Source organism: Ptychodera flava, assembly GCF_041260155.1.
Source record: "Ptychodera flava strain L36383 chromosome 23 unlocalized genomic scaffold, AS_Pfla_20210202 Scaffold_24__1_contigs__length_23054250_pilon, whole genome shotgun sequence".
Classification (NCBI taxonomy): domain Eukaryota; kingdom Metazoa; phylum Hemichordata; class Enteropneusta; family Ptychoderidae; genus Ptychodera; species Ptychodera flava.
In genome coordinates, this window is record NW_027248278.1 from 8,719,912 (window position 1) to 8,742,129 (window position 22,218).

Genomic DNA, 22,218 nt, shown 5'->3' on the forward strand with positions numbered 1-22,218 from the left:
GTATACTATTCTCATCTACCGCTTGGGAGCTCTTGGAGTACGAAAACGTCTTGCATTCTTTCACACTATAAACATGTAGTGTACATAAATTTACGCTCAAATTAAATAAATGTGCGATATGGTGGTTATTTTAAAGATATAAGCGACTTCTTGTGGGATTGCTTACGAGTGCGCGTGGCTGCATGCGTAGACCATGCTGTTTCACATGCTTGCCAAGTACCGGAGACAATTTTGTGGTGATCGGTTTTGCCTCGCACACATGCCACACACAATTTTATTTTCTCCATTATTTTCCGTCATTCATCTGTTTAAAAGAAGAAAGTATGAATGCCATTACAAAAGAGAAAACTCGAACGATGGCTGCTCCCGGAATGTGCGCTCCTGACGCCACAACAGTTTACTATTGAACGCGCCACAGTATGAAGATTGTGGACGCGCGCGTATCCTATCGAAAGTTGACGCGTTATCGCATTCGGGAACACAATTTAGTGCGCGAGGATTCCATTCCGCGCAACTTTCAATTTGAAAGTAACAGTTTTGAACTTAGAGGCGGGTTTTCAATTTAACAGCTCAATGTATGGGTTTATTTTCACGAAAAGCATCTTGCATTTCATTTCTTGCCGATGAACTTCGATTCGCTCTTGTCTCACACGACGGACTGGCTGTACGAAATGTTCAGACGGGGTGTGTTGCGGCACTACGAGAGGAACACTCGCATCTTGACGCAAGGACCGATAGATTTGAACAGCGAAGACACGGCGCTCATTTGCTGTACATTAGAACGAAGCACCACCACGGAAAATAAACTCGTTTTCGGCGAACAGGGCAAATATTTCGCTTTGAACGACGGCAAGATCATCCAATTGAACATAGTTGGAGTAAACCCGGTGAACGAGTTCCATTTTGGACCGCTGGCAAACACATTAGAAAACAACGGCCTTGTTGCTCAAGTGAACGTTTACCGACAAATGCTTGTCAAGGACGACAAATTTTACATCTGCGCGACGGACGCGACTCGATTCTTGTTCGGAAACGAAAAGTCAACCATTAAAAACAACGGCACCATCGTCAAAATCGATGTGTACGGGGCGGAAGTGACCCAGCTGACGGATACGTCCGATGAATTGGACCTGGTGCTCGTACGCAACAGTTTGGAATCCCCCGTGGTCAAAATCAAATGTTGGAATAGGTAAGCACTCCTGCTAATTACGGCGATATTTATGATAAGGCCAAAGTAAGTAAATTCTTTGTTTTGCGTCCGCGCGCGCCTAGGTTTTTGATATTTTCGGAAAAAACACAAATTTTCCTTTCAAAATTTTGCCGTTGGTGGCGCTATTTTGTCGCAAAAACAAGTCATGGCTTTTAACTTTGCGACGAAATACTCCTTTGCGGCAGTCAGATTTTAATGGACCATGCGGTGACGTAAAACAGTACTCTCTACACAGTTACACCTGTCGATACTCTCAGCCTCACGCCGGACCCTCACGTTCTCGCTGTCTGTTGATGCTTTGCCTGTTGTGGCTTTGTCGTCACGATAAAAAATGGACGAAAGCAGGGAAATACTCGAAGTTAAAAAACAGGAAACCTTTGCACGGCAACTTGAATGCATGGTCATTTCGAGCAATTGGGACTTGAACAGAGAGAGATTCAGTCGGCCGATTGGACTTGGGTACCACGATTCTGAGAGTATGGCAGACGGAAAAATCGGAGTGTTGAGGCCTATCCTAGTTAATTGGTCTTTTAGGTTTTCCAAAAATTTGGTTAGTTCGTCCATTTTAACTTGAAACAAAAAATAAACCAGTGATCAGTCCTGTACACGAAAGGCCTTTACGTACTTTTTGTTCAGTTTGGGAATGGGAAAGTATTATCGGAATCCCTCTGTGAAAGTTCAAACTTGTATTAGGCGGTCGTAGCTGCTCTTGAAGGAGGTCACACTTTCTGCATTAATGACATCGGCTGGTTATTTATTTCAGGTGTCCACAACTCTTGCTGAAAAAGTACTTTCTTGTGTTAAGTCGAACGGTTAGTTTATGAAGTTTGGGACAGTGTCCTCAAGTTTTGAGTCGGCTGCTAACTCAAGTGAAAGGTTACAGTGGTCATGGCCTTTAATAACTAATTCTATAGCGTTGAATCATGTCGCCGCGAATTCTTCTTTGTTCAAGTGTTATTAAACCAAGCCGTTTAAGTCTATTTTGATAATTGTAGTGTTTGAGTTTAGGTATTATTTGCCGTGCTAAGGTTTGTATGTCCTTTTGTAGCCATGGTGACCAAGCTTGTACTGCATGCTCGAGCTGTGGTCTCACAAGTTGCTTGTAAAGACGAAGAATGGCATTTTTTTTTATTTGATCGACAATGATCGTTTGATGAGATCAACATTCTGTTTGCTTTTTTGCAAACTTTCACATTTGCTTGAAGATTTGAAGGTAGAATGAAGTAGATCATTTTCTTAAGTTGCACGTCGCAGTGAAGTATTGTTCATCGAGTATTTATTGAAAGGGTTGTTGTAGCCAATATGCGTCCGCCAGTGTTCACTCATTTTTTGTAGTTTGTCCAAATCAGCTTGTAGAATTTCAGGATCACTACAATTTCGCAAGGGATGATATGTCTTGGTATTGTCAGTAAATTTTTGAGTTCAGAACTAATTTCACCGCCAGTATGATTGATGTAGATTAGAAAGAGTATTGGTCCAAGAACTGAACCCTATGGGACACCACTTAATTGTGACGTATTCTCCATTCAGATGATACTCCATTTATGACTACTCGCTGTTTTACATTTGTCAATCATGCTTTGACCCACTGTAGAATATTTCCATTTATGCCATAATACTTCATCTTTTCAATCAATCTGGGGTGTGGTACTTTGAAAGTGCAAGGAATATAGATGTGAAGCTTCCACCTAGATTTGGGTCTGACGAGTCTGTGTGTGGAGACTGACAATTGTGAAATGCTTTCTTTCATTTGATGGAAAGGAAAGGAATACTTTTGTCAATAGACGATTTTCCGCTGATTGCGAGATCTCGCGAGACTTTAATACATGCCCGTAGAAACAGGATTCCAGCTTAGTAATACATGTCAAACTTTATATGGAACTAGAAAAAGTGCAGAACTGAGCAATGATTGCAACTTCATATATTGTATGCAGTGTTTAACGTAATTAGCGACTTGTCCTGTTTTACGCAGTTTGTCCTGTGTTGCGAGAACACGTCCACTGCGAACCACATATTCTCGCGATATCTCGGAATGTCTCGCGCGGTTCGGAACATGGTCTATTATATCACCAATGTCTTGTTCTCTCTGATGCCTCATCTTTCTAAAATTGAATGCATAGGCTAAAAGTTACCATTTCTTTTTGGTGTTTTCTTTCAAAACAGACACCTTTCAGCAAAACTATGACATTCCATCAGAGCATAGGCATTACAAGAAACTTGAAAAAAACGTACAAGAACTTGAGGACAAAAGACTGCTACTGTATACTGTTATAGTGTACCCATTCCTCAAACTGCCAAGGCTGTCAAGTTGCTGTGCAATGGTATTGACATGTGGACACTTTGAATGCACAAGAAAGAAATCTAAAACTAATAAGAGAAAGCAAACGTCAAAGAATGACTCTTTATTTTGGTCCATTTGTTATGAAAATGCATACAGTGATCATACAGTGTGTCACACTGTGACAGGAGTATTCATGTGGTTTGAGAAAAATTGTTCAATAAAGGCAAACAGATTTTGTGTTAAATTTTCTGTGTGTGTTTTTTAGCCGCTTACCCGCGTACCTTTTAGGATTTTGAGTGGACGCAAAACAAAGAATTTACTTACTTTGGCCTAACATCGCCTGTGGCTATGGCACCATCCTCAGGCAGGTAACAAGATGACTCGGATCTTGCCTTTCCTACTATAAATTACTCCTTGACCATGAAAGGGACAATGCTGCTCTCTTTTTTGAGCTTGTCCATTGCGCACGATCTCAACTCTCCTTGCAGCCAGACAAGATTGGACATTCATAGAAACGTATCACGGTCTTTACCAAAAAATAAAAGTTAGTGTAAAACTGAGTAACATATGTATGTAATTTAACGTTTGGACCTCATGCGAGCTTTTTTTAATTGGCGGTGCCTTTCATATAGATAGAAGCAGCTTTCCCTTACATCGTGACAATGTTTATTTGTTATAGGAGTGCAGGTCAGAATAGGAAAAATCCATTTTGTTAGGCGGCCACAAACAATAACGTCTGTTTGCATTCAGCAAACGGGTAATTGGACATTTTTAGCGTGGTCATTTTGAATACTGAGTGACTTCACGCAAGTATTCCATGTTTTCTTCGTATCATACGTCAAAAAGAGCGACTTTCTCCTAAGCAGTTGTATTTAAGCAATAAAACACACCCAGCGATGGTATGCCATGAGATTTTCACCAGTTCACGACATATAGGCAGTTTTCGACCGCGGGCCATGCGGGTACTTGCGGGTTCTTACGTCATTTTTGCGTCACGGCGCGGTGAAAACGAATGAAGTTCAGATTTTTCAACCACCAAACCAATATTCATAGTTTCAATTTACATAAATGACATAGCTTTTAGTTCTGCTTTTTTCATACAATTTCTGTATTGGTCGCTCTTCTGTATCGACTGACCTTTCATTCACCTTGCTCACGTGCGTTTCATCTACTGACACCACTCCACAGTCAAGAATAGTGTTTTTTTAGTGTTCATTGTAACAGTAGCAGTTGTTTATTTCCTAAGGTGAATGTACCGGTACTTCTTGCATGCGTAATTTCCAAATATGTAATCTAATCTTGTTGACACATTTCATGCATATTAATGGAGCACATTACAATAAATCACATAGGCCTTCATGCAAACGGGAAACAGAGAGACAACACATGTTTCGTATGGTGAGTCGAGGATGTTGTCAGCATAAGAAATGGCTCTCTGCGTGCGCTACCTACCTCCAGGCTCTCCGGAATTACAAAACTTGAGCAACTAAAAAAAAAAGAGGAAAAATGTGATATTGTACGGTCCCCATGTTCAAGTGAACCTACCGCGTGCCATAGACGCGTGAGTCCACATAATGTCAAAAGCAATTTGGTTAAAATCAGTTGCAGAGATTTATTTGGCTCTGTTTTTTACCTGTGTCGTATTCTTTGTTCTCCGTCTGTCGCCTCTCTGTGGAGAGGTGAATATATCAGATACAATAAGGGGAAAATAGCATGCTGGGAGAACCGCACCAATAAATACGGCTGACTTGACTTAGATTTTGGCCAATCCAGAGTGTACTGAATTTTGGAAACTTTCACCAAATTAAACACATTCAGTTTTTACAGGTCGGAATTTTTTTACACTGAGCACAAAGTAATAAATGATTGTCCTTTATACCGTTCTCGTATTTGCCTACTTCGTTCTTCGTGCCAATGATTTCCTCATTGTTCCCGCCTGGCTTCTCTCATCTCAATTTGCAGACGACAAGGTCAGAAGCTAAAGATAAACGGTGGTGAGATCGAGTTACCGGTGAGCAAAACAGAGAAGCTGACAGGTTTAGTGACGGACGCCTCGTACATACTCAACATGACGATTCTTGTGTTCCCAGAGAAAAAGGTGCAAGAAAGACGAGTATGAAGATGACGCCCTCTGTGGTCATTTTCGCTAAATCTTTTGACTAGGCTGAAGGCTTTACGAACAATTTTCACGTCTGGCGTGAAACATGTAATTTCTTTTTCAATATGTTTACAGTTTTTTGCTTTAAACGGTGAAGAAAATTGTAATATATTTAGTACAATGAACTGTGCTGTTTGGTATTTAGAAATCTCAGGTGTGAGGTAAAAATCATAGCGTTGAAAGCAAAGAAGTTACCAGGTTTGTACTTTATAGCGGTTTCGTGAAATGTTGTTGGGCATGCTTGCAGCAAAACACAGTACATGTCAAAGTGAGCTGTGCAAGAGATAACCAACAATTTTTACAATTTCCTGTCCATATTGCGGTGATTCTTGCTCAATCTTATGCTTACATGAAGAACTGGACACATTTCACCATAATTGTATCAAAGGTTGTTTTCTTCTATTCTGCACACTCATAGACTATTCATAAAACATCACTACAGCCTTTAGGCTTTATTAAACAGTGGTACAAAGAAATGCTTCTCCGTTTGAGTATTTCAAAGCATGTGTGACTCTGTACGTCGCAAACTCTACAAAGGAAGCACAGACAGCGCCCTCAAATGACAGATTTTCCAATGTAGTGATTATGTGATGGTTCTACTCCTAAATAAAAAGGATGTGATGTGTTCTACGGACTCACACTATGCCTAAGAAACCCAAATGTACAGCACATATGAAAAGACATGTATTTCTGTGCAGTGTTTGTGCATGTGGTTTTGTTTGTTCCCTGGATGGTTTAACCCATTTCAACACATGCATACTGCTATAAAAACACTCTAACAAGGATAAAAAATAGACACAAAGTCACAATGAAGTTTGCAAACAGATATATATTTGATTTTTTCTTATAGCTAGGAACAATACTCATTATCAGTTTACTAATGACACGTGTGAACGATTCTTTTCACGGGCAGCATATTCAGAATGGTTCTACTCTGAAATAAAAGGACATGATGTGTTCTACAGACTCAGTACGCCCAAATAATCACGTGATGCCGGTACAAAAAAACCCACATGTGTACTAACGCGTATGGAAATACACCTACATCTATGCGCCTTTCCGCACGTGGCTTTGTTTCTACCGTGGTCGATTCGAATTCCGGGTTTGGCCTATTATAATATAGCTTTGATAAATTCCAGTGATTTTGTGATATCATTTTCCCTAAATTAAAACTGATGTATCCAATTATCCAGAATTGTGGCCCAGATGTTTTCTAAATCTACAAATTCCCTAGCATTACCAAAACTATATAATAATAGCAAAAATGTACCCCCTTCCCAACCAATAATGGCCCATAGTATACTTGGCTCTGCCTCATACATTATGTTAAGTTTGCTTTAGACCATTATTGGCTGGGCAGCGGGGATACATTATTGCTTAAATACTGAAATTCATACATAAACTTGCAAAACTAAAAACTTACAACTTTGAAGGCAAGAGTGGAAACTAAAAAATAATTTCTCAAAACAATGTCTGGCAAGGTTTTGACAAAAAATAAGACTTTTATATACCTTGAGAAATGACTGAAATAAAATCCCGTAAAACTAAAGTCATTCAGATCATTAATTAACCCTTTAACTAATGGATTATGGTTTGTTCCTATTGTTGTCGATAGGATGGGTGGACCTCTACACTTAGAGATGGGGTGACCTGTGTAACCCTGAAAAACTGAAACAATAAGTTAAAGCTGAACAAGAATAAAGACAACAAAATCAGTAAAAATATTGCAAGAATGGAAAATAACTGCGAAACACAGCCATTCATTATTATAAAATTGATGTCCTGTGTCTATAATACATTGAAATATTCATTTAACAAAATTAAATATATTATGTTCATGCATTTGTGATTTCATATAAATTAAAACATATTGACCCTTTCAGGCCTAAACCCCTATATATAGGGGTAGTTCTGGTAAGTTACCAGAAAGTCAGGCCTGAAAGGGTTAAAACAGTTACATAACTATGACTCTTATGAGCAAAGTTTAATTGTATAATATTGCACATTTCAACATTGCAGATAATTAAAGACACGGATGTTCAAATTTTCTGAACATTTCTGTCATATTTTTCTAAGTTGTCACTTCAGTAAGCACTACAATAGTCAATTTCTTCATCTTTCAATAATACATACGGTAGCTGATGAAGAAAACCATTTTTGGTATACTTAAGGGGTACAATAACTGCTTTGCTAACTGCTAGCATCCGAAATAAAAAGGACGAGCAGTACTTCTCACAGTCAGTATGCCAAGGCAATCACATGAGTACGGTACAAACAAACACATGTTTGCAAATGCGAACGGAACTACACACATTTTAATGTGTGTCAGTGCACATGGTTTTGTTTGTACTTCGAATTCCGGGTTTAGTCTATTTGCTATACCTAAAGGGTACATAAACCGATTTTGCCATACCTAGGGGCTACAGAAACATACTTTGCTATAACTAAGGGGCATAGAAAGCTAATTAACTAAGGTTATGATAACAATGTCACCCTAGCAGGCAAGAGAAAGCAAAAATATTTCATGTGGCTCTACAATAGTTTGGCATATTTCCAGTCATAATAGTAGGAACAGGTTTTTGAATACATGGCATCAAATTTCTGCGTTCTGAGCTTCAAGGTTTGCAAAAAGGCATTGAAATGGTCTCTTTCCATGCACATTTACTGACAGAAATGCTGGTAGTATCTCATTAATTCATGCTATCAACTCATGTAGCTTACTCATATACTTGTAAAAGATTTTGTATGGTGTGCACTTACCAATTTACAAGAATTTGAAACTTTTAACCAAATTAAGAGAAAACCAACACACAAATGAAGTACCTAGTTTTTCTGCATTTTTCCACATTTTTGATGTGGTCAAAGCTATCTCCTACCATCCTACAAGTGTTACCTTTTCCCCATTGTTTTTCACATACATAATGTCGCACAAAAGTTTGTGATTGGCCTTTATAATAGGGCATTGACGCATACATTATTGTTTAATTAAATGATAGCTTTATCAATACCAGTACATTTTGTGATGTCGTCCTCTCAGATTATTACTGATAATGTATCAGATTATCCAGTATTGTGGCCGAAGATGTTTTCTTTGTCTAAAAATTCACTGGCATTGCCAAAACTATAAATAATAGGAATAACGTACCCCCTCCTGGCCCATAGTGGATGAAATCAAACTTTGCACTCCATGATGTACGAGGAGAATAGTTTGCTTTCATCCATCATTGCTTAAATGAAATCTAATTTAAGATAAAATTAAATTTTGCTAAATTCATATGGCACACTATTTTGTTCTCATCTAAAAATTTCATGATTGTGTTGTGACTTTTCTGTTAAAATTGTAGCTCATTGAACCTGACATTTTCCCTTTTGTTTATAAGAAAATTAGAATTTCTGCTATATACTGAGAATATATCAAAGAAAATATAAACATCTCCTCTACCTACAGAGGGCGCCCTTTCAAGTGACAACTGGCATAAAAGGTATTGTGGAAGAAACTAAGTTACTTTCACCCCTTTCATTCCATTTTCTGTGAACATGTCCAACGGCACCATAGATATCAATAGTTTTGGGCCAAACCATTATGGATGAAGGGGAATCCTACAATATTGAACAGTTGAGTTTTGAGTCTTCTGGGTGGATGTACTGATTGTCCAAGATGAACTGTTCGCGTTTGTGCGGCGACACGCTGACGATGTCACGGAAGTACGGATACTTCATCGCTGTGCTGTCAGTCCGAGTTTCAATTTTCTCTGCGATGCTTTTAAAGAGGAACTGGTCACCCTCTGGCGATAGGTGGACACCATCACTTAGAAATGTACGCCAGTTCTGTAAAGAATATCAGTCATGAGTTTGTAAGTCACAAAAACAAACTTGTCCCCGTGTGTAACTGAATGTTTTTTTAATATATTTTCAATGTTTTAAACAAATAAGAAAAATATTCTATTTGACGCGAATAATAGAGTGTCTCATAGAAGTATCAAAAGCATGAAGGAGAGTAGCTTTGAACAGTTTCAAATCAGTAGTTTTTTTCATCACATGCATTTGCTTTGGGACTTCCCTGTGGCATAGTGAAATACACGTATTTGACTTGTCAATGTAGTTTCTGTATGTGTCAGAGCAATACACAGTCATCGGAGACACTGATTTCAGGTGTGAAGGTAGAACACGCCTTGGGGACAGATATTCAGGCTGTCAAACTTTACCAACTCTATTCCTATCTACCGCTTGTGGGGGTTCATTTAAAAGCTCCTGGTGAAAGAAAATGTTTCAGTCTCTGGTTTCCCAAATTAAAAATATGTATTTTTCTTCACAGAGTTAACATAGGGATGGCGGCCATTTTGTATTTCAAATATTTGTTAATCTATGATAAGTTGATAAGTATCAAAACTTGCAAGGTGACCCTACTTTGAATCTTGATTTTGAAAGAGAATATGGTTGAAAGATTCATTGAGGAAATTTCATGCAAAAGTTTGTCTTTCACTTTTGAGGCGCATATCACCTTAATTAAATCATTTGAACTGTACCACAATTCAACATTGTTTGAGGGATGGATTACTGGATTATTATTAAGATAGCTGTCGTGTCCAATAACAGTACTGTACAGATGCACAGTAAGTGATGTTACCCACAACTGAAGCAAATTTCTTCTGTACACAGAACAGCTTTAGGTCCATATTTCAAAATTCTGACAATATTGTTTTGATAATCATAATTTTCATATTTCCCACTTTGAACAATGAGAAGATGAACCCCTTTTCCATGGAGGAGATAGCAATTTTGTAATTTTGTCAAATAAATTTTGTAATTTAGTCACCAGATATTTGCAACAGCCATTCCCTATATTTTCAAAGAAACTAAGGAAATAATTTGCAACAGGGTTTGCAAAAGACAGGCTTTTGATTTTTATTCAATGATCATGAAAAAGGTGGTGTGATGATACCATCTCAGTTGCTGATAACTTAACCTTGTAAAGGGTTCAAACAATGGCTTTGTATTCAGTGCTCTTTAATTTCACTCATAATCAATAATTTTGGAGCATAATTTTAACGAAAAATCTTGAAATTAAGTTCTCAGATTCAAATTATTTGGAAACTAATAAAATTGAATTAGCCGTTAGCGAACAATATCTGAGTGCAATAATCAAGGAGAATTGTGGGTAACCTCACTTACTGTTTTCTTTCGTTTTATTTTGTTTTGAAACATACCTTCTCTTTCTGCATTAGAGTCCAAAGGTCAAGGACATCTATCCCATAATCTTTTGCTGCAGCAAAACAGGCCTTACTGTAATCACCATTGACAGAGTTCTTCCTATCCACTGGTTTGCCTAGAAGCAACCACAGCAATAGACTAAAAGATCCGTCGCTAGAGGGCGCTCTCTATGCTCCCTCTCTGGCATAGAGAGCGCCCTAAAGCTATGGATTCTTCAGTTTACCAGAACAGAACAGAACAGAAAATGTAAAATATGTCAGTTGAAGGCCCAACATTTTGGAGATTCTCTCTGTAGACATTACAAAACCAGACACTTATTCCTTGATTCTCATTACCTTACAGGGCTCCCGCTACCTATTCTCCAATTCGCCAAATGCGAAAGAAAGTTAAAAATGGCTACAAAAATTCCTGTTTGGCTAATGTAGTGGCTATTGAATTCTTAGACCTCCTCAACAGAATCTACACCTAACAATAAAATGTTGTAAGATGTTGAAACAGTTACCCTCCTTCCTACAAAGTTGCAATGTATTGAAACAGTTTACTCTACTTTCTACAAAGTTACAAATTCCCTGGTACATAAAACAAACACTGTTGCTGTTCGATACTACAATACATCATGAACTAAGGTCAATGAATACACTGAGGCCTGCTTTGCCTCTGTGAGTCCTGGGTCGTCCTTGAGTCTATCAAAAGTTTTACCTATTTTGCTGTATCAAAATTTGGCCTGCAACTACTCAGTTTGATTGTAAAAACCATAATTTCAAAGGAAACTTTCACAAACGGAGCCATAATGCAAAAGAAAAGGAGAAAAACTGAGATTATCTGAAAGGTCAAGTCTAGGTCATCTCATCATGTGATGTCATACATGAAGACCCCCTGATTACACAATTATGGTTCACAAGAAACCACCTAGGGTGGTCCAATAGGTGAAAGGTAATTTTGCTGCCTTTTGCATTCAGCTTGACTGACTCCCACTCGGCCTACTTTCAAAATGCTATAACTTATACAAGATTTTAATGAATGATTTCAATATTTTTGTAGATTCCACCAGTTTCATGATCTAGAAGTGAACATCACCAGACATTTCTTGATGATATCAAAATATCAAATGCAAATATATCTGGGCTAAAATGTTATAATCATTAAAACAATGAATGCCCTCAAACAGTGAGTATGAATATATCGTTGTGTCTTGTTTTACAAGAGTTTTGTTTGGCCCAGCCCTTTTTGTCTCAAGAAAAGTACTTATACTCAAGATGCTATTTCAGCCTGCTTGATCACAACTATGACATACAAGTAAAACTGGGGCCTTAAATACCACAATAATCGTATCTACACTGCCGTTGTGCTATACCAGAAATGCTATCTTCTGCATGGAAAATTGTTTTACTTGTGTGGCTCAAACATTTAGGTTATGGAAGACTGCATAAATTTGCCACATGAGAAGCCTGTAACTTATGACAAGCTATCATACTGTGAATACTAACTGAATGTGGCAGAAATATTCAATCTGTACCTCTTGTAATATACACTTAACATTGCTACAAGATTTTTAGAATTCAATTGCTACCTAATTTATTTCTGGTGTTTACAGTTTACCACCAAAAATGAGAAAGGATTTCTATCCCTGAAATGTCATAAAAACACAGATTATAAATGCAAAAACTAAACACATATTTCTTTAATGTAAAAACCATCATGAACATCATACAAAACATCTTGATTTGTAAAATTAGGGATCCTGAATGACGAGAAAGCTGTTGCCACACTTGAGATCATAAACTGGCTAAAAGTTACTCAAAATGGCTAAAAGATTTTTGATTTGGCTAATGAGTTGGCTAATCATTTTGGTGACTTAGCGGGAGCCCTGCCTTAAATAATATTTTGCCATCTAAGTGGGTCAGAAATGTCTCAGGCAGTCAACATACTCAATTTGATGCATTCCATAGGTAAACACAGATTACAGAAGTCAGAGTAGTGTTTTAGGTTATTTACAGACTTCATATCAGAAATGCCTAAAAAATGAACAGATGTACGAGTTTGGCTAGTTTCAGGAACAAACAGAACTTTTTGCCACAAAAGTGATAGATTTGTGTCAAAAGTATTTATAAGATCACTGATTCAAACTCTTGCTATGGTGAAAAGTCGACTTTTTACCCACAATGCATTTCATTGTCATGTAGTTTGCCCCTACCACCAGCACACAACAAAGCAAGAACTAAAAAGTTTTAAATCATTCGATTCAAAATCAAAATAACAATGATGTGTCAAATTTCATGATTAAAGACACAAATACCTTTAAATATACCAACATTTAAAATTAAAAATGGGCATTACATTGGGCATACAGTGAGAAATCAAACTTTTTTGGATTTTTCTCACAAGCAAGGCAGTGAAAAGTAATTTTCTTCAACAAGCTTCAAAATGAGACCAAATGAGCAGAAAACTTGAAAGGCATTGTTATCTGAAAATCTGAGTCTGAATACCTTTCCAAGAGGTGCATTTTATCATACAGGCCACTTTTGTGAACATCAAAAATGATCCCAATAAACTGGTATCTTTCAGCATTGAAACCGTACCATAGAACCTACTCATAGTAGTAATGTCCCAGGGTTACAAAGGTATGTCAGAGCAAAGGTTTCACTGTGCGGTGTTCTCCACAATTTGGTGTGGCAATTTACATAACAATGCATAATCTGCATATTCCTTTGTCACAAAAGTTTACTCTTTTGTATGGTAATTAACATATGAAAAGATTGCTAAAAACGCAAGGGGCTATCCCTCAATGTCCCCTGAGGAGAACCCTGCTGTGTTATACAAGTATGACTGTAGCCTACCTTTAGCTTTGCATTCTTTTTCCCACTTCTCGTCGTCAATAGGGGGCGGTGTAACTAAGATGATCTTTTCACGTAAGACACTCACAGTCAGTAAGTACTGGGCCATTTCCTATAAAAAGATGGTTTGAAATTTAATGAAAATGATCTAAAAAATACGATGTTAGCATTGATTGTTGTTTATCTCTTTCATACATTAGGCCCTCACCGAGTCCTATTCATGATGAAATAAAACAGAAAGCAATTTTGTCGCACCTGAAGGAGAGTGACCCCAAATTCCATTATTAAACCAAGAAGGTTTCCTTAAGGGGCATATTGTATCTTTTTGAAATAAATGGAGCCCCTAGGAATATGTCGATTTGTAAAATTGTTATATGTGTTGGTTGTTTTCTTCAACCAATTACTGATTTTTTTTTTAAATTCTTTTTTTGTTATCCTGAACATGATGACCTAGGGTAAATCTCATCGAAATATATTGGTAATGGAATTAATTAACATCACACATTACCAAGAGCAAATATGAGGATATTGCAAACTTCCATCAAAAGTTACATACCAGTATATAATCTGATTGGTAAAATACTATAAATTCCAATTATTGCTTGTGACGCCTTCATCAGTGAACTTTAAAGGGACAAAGTTGGCCATTTTTAATGAATTTTGTTTGATACGAGATACTTCTTGTATTGTTTGACATGTTGTAAGATACTGAATGAATGGGTGACCATGCATATGTGTGCGAAATTAAGAGAAAATAGCTTCAGGTCATAAGGACCTGCTCCAAGCCAAAGCTTCAGGTCCTTACAGAAAACTGCCGGTCCTCAGTAAATGCAGTTGTTAACGACCTGTATTACCATTACAGTCAACACTCTCTCCACCAATACTATGCTTTTGAATGTTTTAATCTTTAATTTTCCATGTCCTTTTATTAATGGAGTCAGCAAGTATTCACTCTAAAGGACTATTGTTCACATAGATTGCAGAATAGTGTAAGTGAATGATCATGAATCATTCAACTACATGATCTGGAATCTGAAAAAAGATCACAGCCCTTATCTTCCTCACTGTCATGCGCATGGATTTATCACTTGTACACTACACTAGGGCATGTGATATTGTGATTTGGAAATGTTTGGAGAGCTGAAAATCTTTTCTGAAATTAGCCAACACGAGTGGTAGAAGAGTGAGTGAATAGCTTAATTTACCCTGAAAACAGTCATGAGTAAGGAGAGTGTATGAATAAATTTTAATTTTTTTATGTAAACATTGATCACTACATCCTTTTATTATAATGTAAAACAGAAGGGAAAAAATAACTGGTTTGTATTTTGATATGGCGTATGGATTATTTAAGTTCAACATTTTTCAAAAAAATAATATGCTTAAATGTGGCCTCTGTTGCATTCATGAAGAAACAGATGAAGTTATACTTTTTATCAAAAGGACAAGTATCGTAACTTTTTCTAGATTGTTTATTCATCATACAAGTCTTTTCATTAAAATAGTATACGGTATACATATTAGATAATTGACATTAAGACAAAAATCTACTACGCATTAAGACAAAAATCTACTACGAGAACAGTGCTGTCGACTAAACATATTTGGTTTTGAACATGGAGGTATCTTTTAGCTCCATGGTTTTGAACTTCATGTACGCCCGATATAAGGACTAGATGTTACACGACAGCGCAATTGTGCTACCTGCAGTCGACATGCAAGTTTACGTTTCCCTGCGTTTGTTTGTGGACCGCTAGGACATTTTGCTTGCTCGTTGGTCTTCAACCCAAAGTTCACAAGGCCGACTGTTGTACATTTTATAAAACAAAGCGGCCTTGTCGTAACACTTTTGTCGAGTTGCACGATCCATCTTGTATACTCACTCTCAGAGGCCAAGAGTAGGGCTTCAAATTGTTTCGATGTATACCGTTTTACGACTGGCGTGCAAAACTCACCGTCATCCTGGGCTGTATAGGCCTAAATGTCGCAAAAATTGCGTCTTTTAAGATTTTACGGTATCATTAACCGATCGTGTCGCAATGTTTTTTCAGCAGTATCGAGTGTCTGTCAAACTTTTCAGAGTCATTTTAATAACTTTACGCTTTCAAAGGGCGATGAGACCCAGCAATCGCTCAGGCAAAACTTTTCGATCTGAAATTATGCATTCATTTCCGCGAGTGACGTGTGCCGTTCATGTTGTCTGCAATTTCTATACGCTCGATCTCGATAGCAAAATGAGAGCGGCGTTTGTCATGTGTATTTTTCCAATGAAATCTTGCTGCAGCAGCATATTAAACTCCTCTATGAACCGTTTATGTTTTGAACGCTTCTATTGACAATCAAAGTAAAGAAAACTGAGTCAGTTTGATAAAATGAAGGGCTGTATTATGAATTCCGAAAAGTTGAAGTGTGGAACTGGTGAAGTGATACTGGGTGTTGTCGTCTTATAACACCGATATGCTAACATTACCAGGGGTACACTCACTAGACGAGTATTATAATATTATATCGTATTGTTGCAATCAAATCCAATCAATCCATTCCATTGCTAGAATCTGCATGCAAGGACGTAATTCATACTGATCTGAATATAATTAGGGGCCGTCGATAATAAAAGCTGACGCACAAGAAACGTAATTCCTTCGTTTTACTTGAAACCCCCCCCCTCAAAACGAAAGTTCTTATGCGAAATCAATTTCGTACTATGATGCCGTTTCTGACAAACCCACACGCACCTTTCCGATCCGCACGCCCATGAAAAAATACCGGAAGGGCACATTAATTAATAAACCTCCACTTTACGCGTTTCACTTTTTTAGACAGAACATTTTAATGTATTGAGGACGTAGGAAAATATTTCACATATATGTTTCACGTTGAAAAAGCATACAAGTTTTTATTTCACATTCATGTCTTTTCATTGTCTTTTCTGTCTCCGTATTTTGTGGTCATTCTGTTCTCGATGAACTCGAAGGTACTTTGCGTTCTCGCTGCAAAGTCGCACTTCGAAAACAATAGAAAATCCTTATGCGATTTTGACGCACACAAAACGAAATGAGCTTTTACCCCCTCCCCCCAAACGAAAGAATTACGTTTGTCGTGCGTCAGCTTTTATTATCGACAGCCCCTTAGCTGCACTGTGCTTTGCGCGCCGATCGCAGGGATTAGACTATTAGTAAATGTAAAATGTCGCAAAATAAAAAATTACTATGTTGCGACATTGTCAACCCCCCTCCCTGTCTGGCGTACCGTAGCAAATTCCCTACTACCAGGACACGAAGTGCGATCAACCCTGTTGCCCCGCACTCTCTCGGTGGAAAACATAAATAGGTGCATAGCATTCAAGTCTGAATTACATGATTAAAAGTCAGTCATCATCTGCATCTGTTACAGATCTTGACGGAGAAATTTTAATCATTTATTCCAAATTCCAGTCGGTCATAAGGACCGATATGTTGCTGAAAACTTTCGGCCCGAAGAGAAATCTGTCGGTCTCGGACCGTCGGACCGACGTTAATTTCGCACACTGGTGACCATGCATATATTTGACCCCGATTTTAGACAAATTAAATGAAATAATTGCGAAAATGAATTAATGGTCATGACCATTAATTCATTTTCGCGATGGTTTCATGTATCGTGTCGGAAACCAGGGTCCATTATCTGCATGGTCACCCATTCATTCAGTATCTTACAACATGTCAAACAATACAAGAAGTATCTCGTATCAAACAAAATTCATTAAAAATGGCCAACTTTGTCCCTTTAACGGTGCCACTTCTGCCATGTCAGTTACAAGCATTAGTATTGAGCCAAACGTTATGTGTATTTTTAGCTACTTGGCATGGTGTATATGTTAGGGCAGGTTTTAGTCTGTAAAAATCATATTTAAAATACTGTTTTCAGGGGCCTTCAAATGCGTAAGTCTTTGCTAAAATCCAATGTTATTGGACATGATCTGTCTCACTGCTTTATAACCAACTTGACCTGATGGTGACTTATGAGCTTGGCTAGGATAAGAGTTATTAAATATCATATCAGTATATTCATTGGTGCTCATACTGAGATCTGATTGGTTTAGATGTGAAAATAACCATGCTATATTTGTGATATAGCACAGTTCTAACATGCGCAAGCCCTCAGCTAGAGAAAATTTCCTTTTTCAATGTTTCACACCAGAATTGCCATATACTGTTATGATGTAATAGCAATAAACCATCCCAGCAATGGGGTACATGCAACAATCGGTTTTGACCAGTTTACTTCATATATGCACTTGCTATCGCTCATGCATGTACATGTCTGTCGTGAACTGGTCAAAATCTCATCATGGGTATACCGTCACTCGGTGTGGTTTATTGCTTCAATATATACTGGTACATTTGCAAAACTTGTTCACATGAGGTCAGTGATAGGAGTTGGGAGGGGGAGGGGGGAGGGGAGAGGTAGAAGAAGGAGATGTAATTTACCTTGAGGTTCAACTTGTAATCATCAATGGGTACATGTTGCTTTGGGGAGCACTCTTCAAATATGGCGTCATTGGAACCGAAGAAGATGACCAGTACGGCTACCTCACAGGATATATCCTTAGTGATCAGTTCCGGCAGAATTTGCTTGGCCATGTGCGTGTTGTAGCCGGCAAAACCACGGTTCATGACGTCACATTTCCTATATTGTATACAGAAAGAGAATTGTGTGAATCATTCTGAAGAAAGAGTTATTCTTATTCTGTTCAAAAAATTATAATTTTAATTCTGTGGTGATTCTTGGATTCCACATGGTGGAGATAACTATTAAACATGAGATAAACAAATTGGAAGGGGGCATCGACCGATGAGATGATAGTTTGGAATATCTATGTTGCTATTCCGCCACACTTTCAACGAGAGCAGATGTGCAGCGTTCGGTAAGGCCATAGGTGATTTGTAGAAAATAGAGAGGTTCGGCTACACGTTTTACGTGAACGTGAACGCGTAGAATCCACGTCGGCGTTGGTGTACACGTTCGCGTGCAAAAGTCCGTTTGGCTACGCATTACGCCAACCGTTCTTGTGGCACGCGCAAGAAATGATTCGGCCCGGCTTGGGTCCCCGTAGTCTGTTTCTGCATCACAGGGATAGCTCAATTTTTAACCGGTACGCCGTCACATCAAGACTATGCGAATCGACGAAGAAATTTCACATAAAAATAACGAAAATATATGAATATCTTTGAGGATGTCACTATCATATATCAACTAACAATGTGCATGAATGATTTATAGTTTATATCATGTTTTGCTACCTCAAGATGAGAATAAATTTACACGTTTACAAATTACGTGAAAACAGCTTTCTCCATGTAAATACGCGACGCCGGCTCCGTGTACGTGGAGAACGTACGCACAAGGCTATGACATCATCGCAGATATTCGTGACGTTAGGCGTTCACGTTCACGTAAAACGTGAAGCCGAATCTCTCTAATAACAGTAACATAAGGGGTCTGAAGTTAAGGCTACTTTGTATCTGATTGGCTGATTTAAAATCACTCATTTGGCCAATGAGTAAGTACAATTTAGCTATTAGGGCACAGTGTCCTTTTTTCATCAGACACATAACTCGATGGACAGATAGTCTTTTTAAGATCACATATAGCGTGATTTTTTTCCTTCTATTGCTTATGTATAGATCATATTCATTGATGTACAATTAATTGTTTTGAATTATATACAGTGCTTAGTGCTTTGAGATTCAAACAAGGAGAGATATGTGCATGACTCCGTTGTTCCCCACTCCACAGTAGGAATATAGTTGGAAAATGGAAGAGTTTGGTTTTGTGTTAGAAAAAATGAAAAGTAGGACGTGTAGGCACGTGCCTCCTGGACTTTTACCCTTTCACAACAATGGTTTGGCCTGCATCCATTGTTATCAATGGTGATTGTGGACCTGTTTACAAGGTATTAGGGGTGAACTGGTTAAAGGGTTACCTGAAGTAAATTATTATTAAAACATTGGAATGTTTGTCTACCTTTTGGGTGCCAAGAACAGAAAAGTATCATGCAATGAAGCTAACACTAAGTGTTGATGTGTATGTCAGATACTACCGGTAGTGTGATCTGACTTTTTATCTTCATCAGTGGTTCTGTACTAACTCCGGTGAGCAAAATTTCAAATATCGGTAAATGTTATGTTTCTCTAGAACAAACCTTTGCATGGTGACCCATGATTTTTATTCTTGAATTTGTAAGAGTTACAGTTGAAAGTTTCACTAAGGAAAGTTTAAGCAAAAGTTTAAGTCTTTTAACCTTTGAGGCACATACCACCTTAAGTTACTCAGATTGATAGTTTGATTCAGAGAAGGAAGGGGGGCGATTAGAAATGGCAAAAAAATCTAAAGTCCAAAATTGCTGAAAAAAAAAAATCTGAAGCCTTGCTGATATTGCAAAAAGAAAAACAAATTATGTGACTGGACTGAAAGTAAGTGAGGAATTCTTTGAGTAAAACTTTATACATCAGTGTTTTGTACTAAGATTTGGGAGATAGGTAAATGATGTGGGAACCCTGAAATTTCTATTGTCTGACAAATACAATTGTATCAATACTGATTCTCACGGGCACCCCCGGTAAAATTTGCAATTTAGAAAAACCCTATACGTATTTTGTGTGTGTGTATTTATATACCAGTATATATATATATATATATATATATATATATATATATATATATATATATATATATATATATATATATATATATATATATATATATATATATGATGGTATTCTGACTGACCCACTTTGAAGATCAAGTTATCTATCTATTCACACTTTACCTATTTTAGAAACCGATCCATAATTTTACTTCTCAATAATTATGTTGCTACAAAAAGAAAATGTTTTACTGTTCGACTGATTTACTCTGAGAGTCATGAAAGTCGTGAGTTACTGGCTCAGCACAAAATAGGTAGGCCTACTTGATTTATTGCCATGGCTGACTGTAGGCAATGAAGTCACGTCATGGGTCATCCAAGATCAACATAATTCTAGGGGGCCCAGTCACATCTTACTTACCTTGACAGCTTGTGTGAAAGTGAGGCTCCCCAGCTGTTCACGTTACCATGGCTACTGAATGATGTCTGAAGGGGGAAAAACAAGAAAAATTTTCATCTGAAGTCAAGCTCATTCACTCCTATTGGCTTTGTTGGCATGCTGAAAATGAGATTTTGCCAAGATTTTGGGAGAAGAACGAGAAATTATATTTTACAAATGAACTTGTAACAAAATAGTGAATATTAAATCGCTGTTTACAGGATATTGGGGGTGAACAGGTTTATGAATCATCCCATAAATGTTAAGATCTGGATTCCAAATCGAAAACAATTGTCATCACTTCATATTAGAATTAAACTTTCGGTTTTGGTGTTTTGATGATCTGAAGTAAAACAATCTTCTAAACCTGTCGGCAGCAACGATCAGTAGTAGGTGCATACATTACCATTGTAAAAATGTCAAAATCTGTTCATCATTTAGAAATAAAAACATCTGACTCGTAAATTTGTATATATGGTTGTATTTTTTTAATATATGAAATTTGTAAATATGTTCATGGAAGGGTACCCCACTACATGTGTTAATTGTCATAAACTGGGCTGTTTATACTTGCACGTTTGTTACTAAATAGAGCAGCATGCACCCGGCATGGAGGGGATACATGTTTGGATGGCAAAACTTTTACAATTCTTTTCTGATCTACCACTTGTGGGGGCTAATTTTAAAGCTCTCGGGGTAGGGGAAAAGCGTCATCATCTAAGCTTTCTGAAACCTAATCGAAAATTCAATTTTTCCCTATAGAATTAATACAGGGATGGCGGTCATTTTGAATTTCAAATATCAGTTATTAATGTCAAGTAATTTCTTTCAGTAGAACCAAAATTTGCATGGTGACCCCCAATTTATTTGGTTGGTAAAAATTTTAATATCATCTACGTGACAGACTATAAAAAATGTTTGAACGGGGTCGGACGATGCAGACTATAATGACCAAAACCACATGTAATTTATTGAGACGGTCCCTACGATACAAAATTTATGTACAAAGAGCAAGGAGGACGATTGGCCTACCTGTGTTTGAGAATCGCCGAACAATATTACTTTTGGATAGCAGCTCATGATCGCTGTGGATTGCTTAGATCGTTCTAGCTGTTGCAAAATCCTTGCATGTCACAAAATGATAGCCCTCAATGTCGAGAAAAACTGTTTCATGCAAAATGTGTGACTTGCTTGTACTCAACGACCAGACTGTCACGATCTTCATCCACAACACATTATTTACGAAAGCCTTTATCCACATGATAAATATTTGTATGGCGGTCATTATATTACTATCGTTCGCTGTACTATTATCCAGAAGTACATCAAAAACAGCTGCTTATTGATGATTTTAACGTGATTATGTCCTCATTTAATCATTGAAATGATAATTATCAAACAGATTATTCGGTGAACTGTATTTGGCTGCTGGCGGTGATTTTACACCATGTACACAA

General features: G+C 37.6%; 2 protein-coding genes across 2 annotated transcripts; one reads left to right on the forward strand and one right to left on the reverse strand.

Moving 5' to 3' along the window:
- The first annotated feature begins 521 nt into the window (after positions 1-521).
- LOC139125045 (uncharacterized) lies at positions 522-5,692 on the forward strand. Its single transcript, XM_070691156.1, has 2 exons — positions 522-1,189; positions 5,454-5,692. The coding sequence occupies exons 1-2, from the start codon at positions 624-626 to the stop codon at positions 5,608-5,610; spliced, it is 723 nt and encodes a 240-aa protein (XP_070547257.1). The 5' UTR covers positions 522-623; the 3' UTR covers positions 5,611-5,692.
- A 766-nt stretch (positions 5,693-6,458) lies between these two features.
- LOC139125043 (isoamyl acetate-hydrolyzing esterase 1 homolog) lies at positions 6,459-22,016 on the reverse strand. The gene is made up of 6 exons (XM_070691154.1): positions 21,794-22,016; positions 20,744-20,808; positions 18,164-18,362; positions 13,698-13,806; positions 10,857-10,975; positions 6,459-9,477 (listed from the first exon to the last, which is right to left on the reverse strand). The coding sequence occupies exons 1-6, from the start codon at positions 21,839-21,841 to the stop codon at positions 9,250-9,252; spliced, it is 768 nt and encodes a 255-aa protein (XP_070547255.1). The 5' UTR covers positions 21,842-22,016; the 3' UTR covers positions 6,459-9,249.
- Between the last annotated feature and the right edge of the window lie 202 nt (positions 22,017-22,218).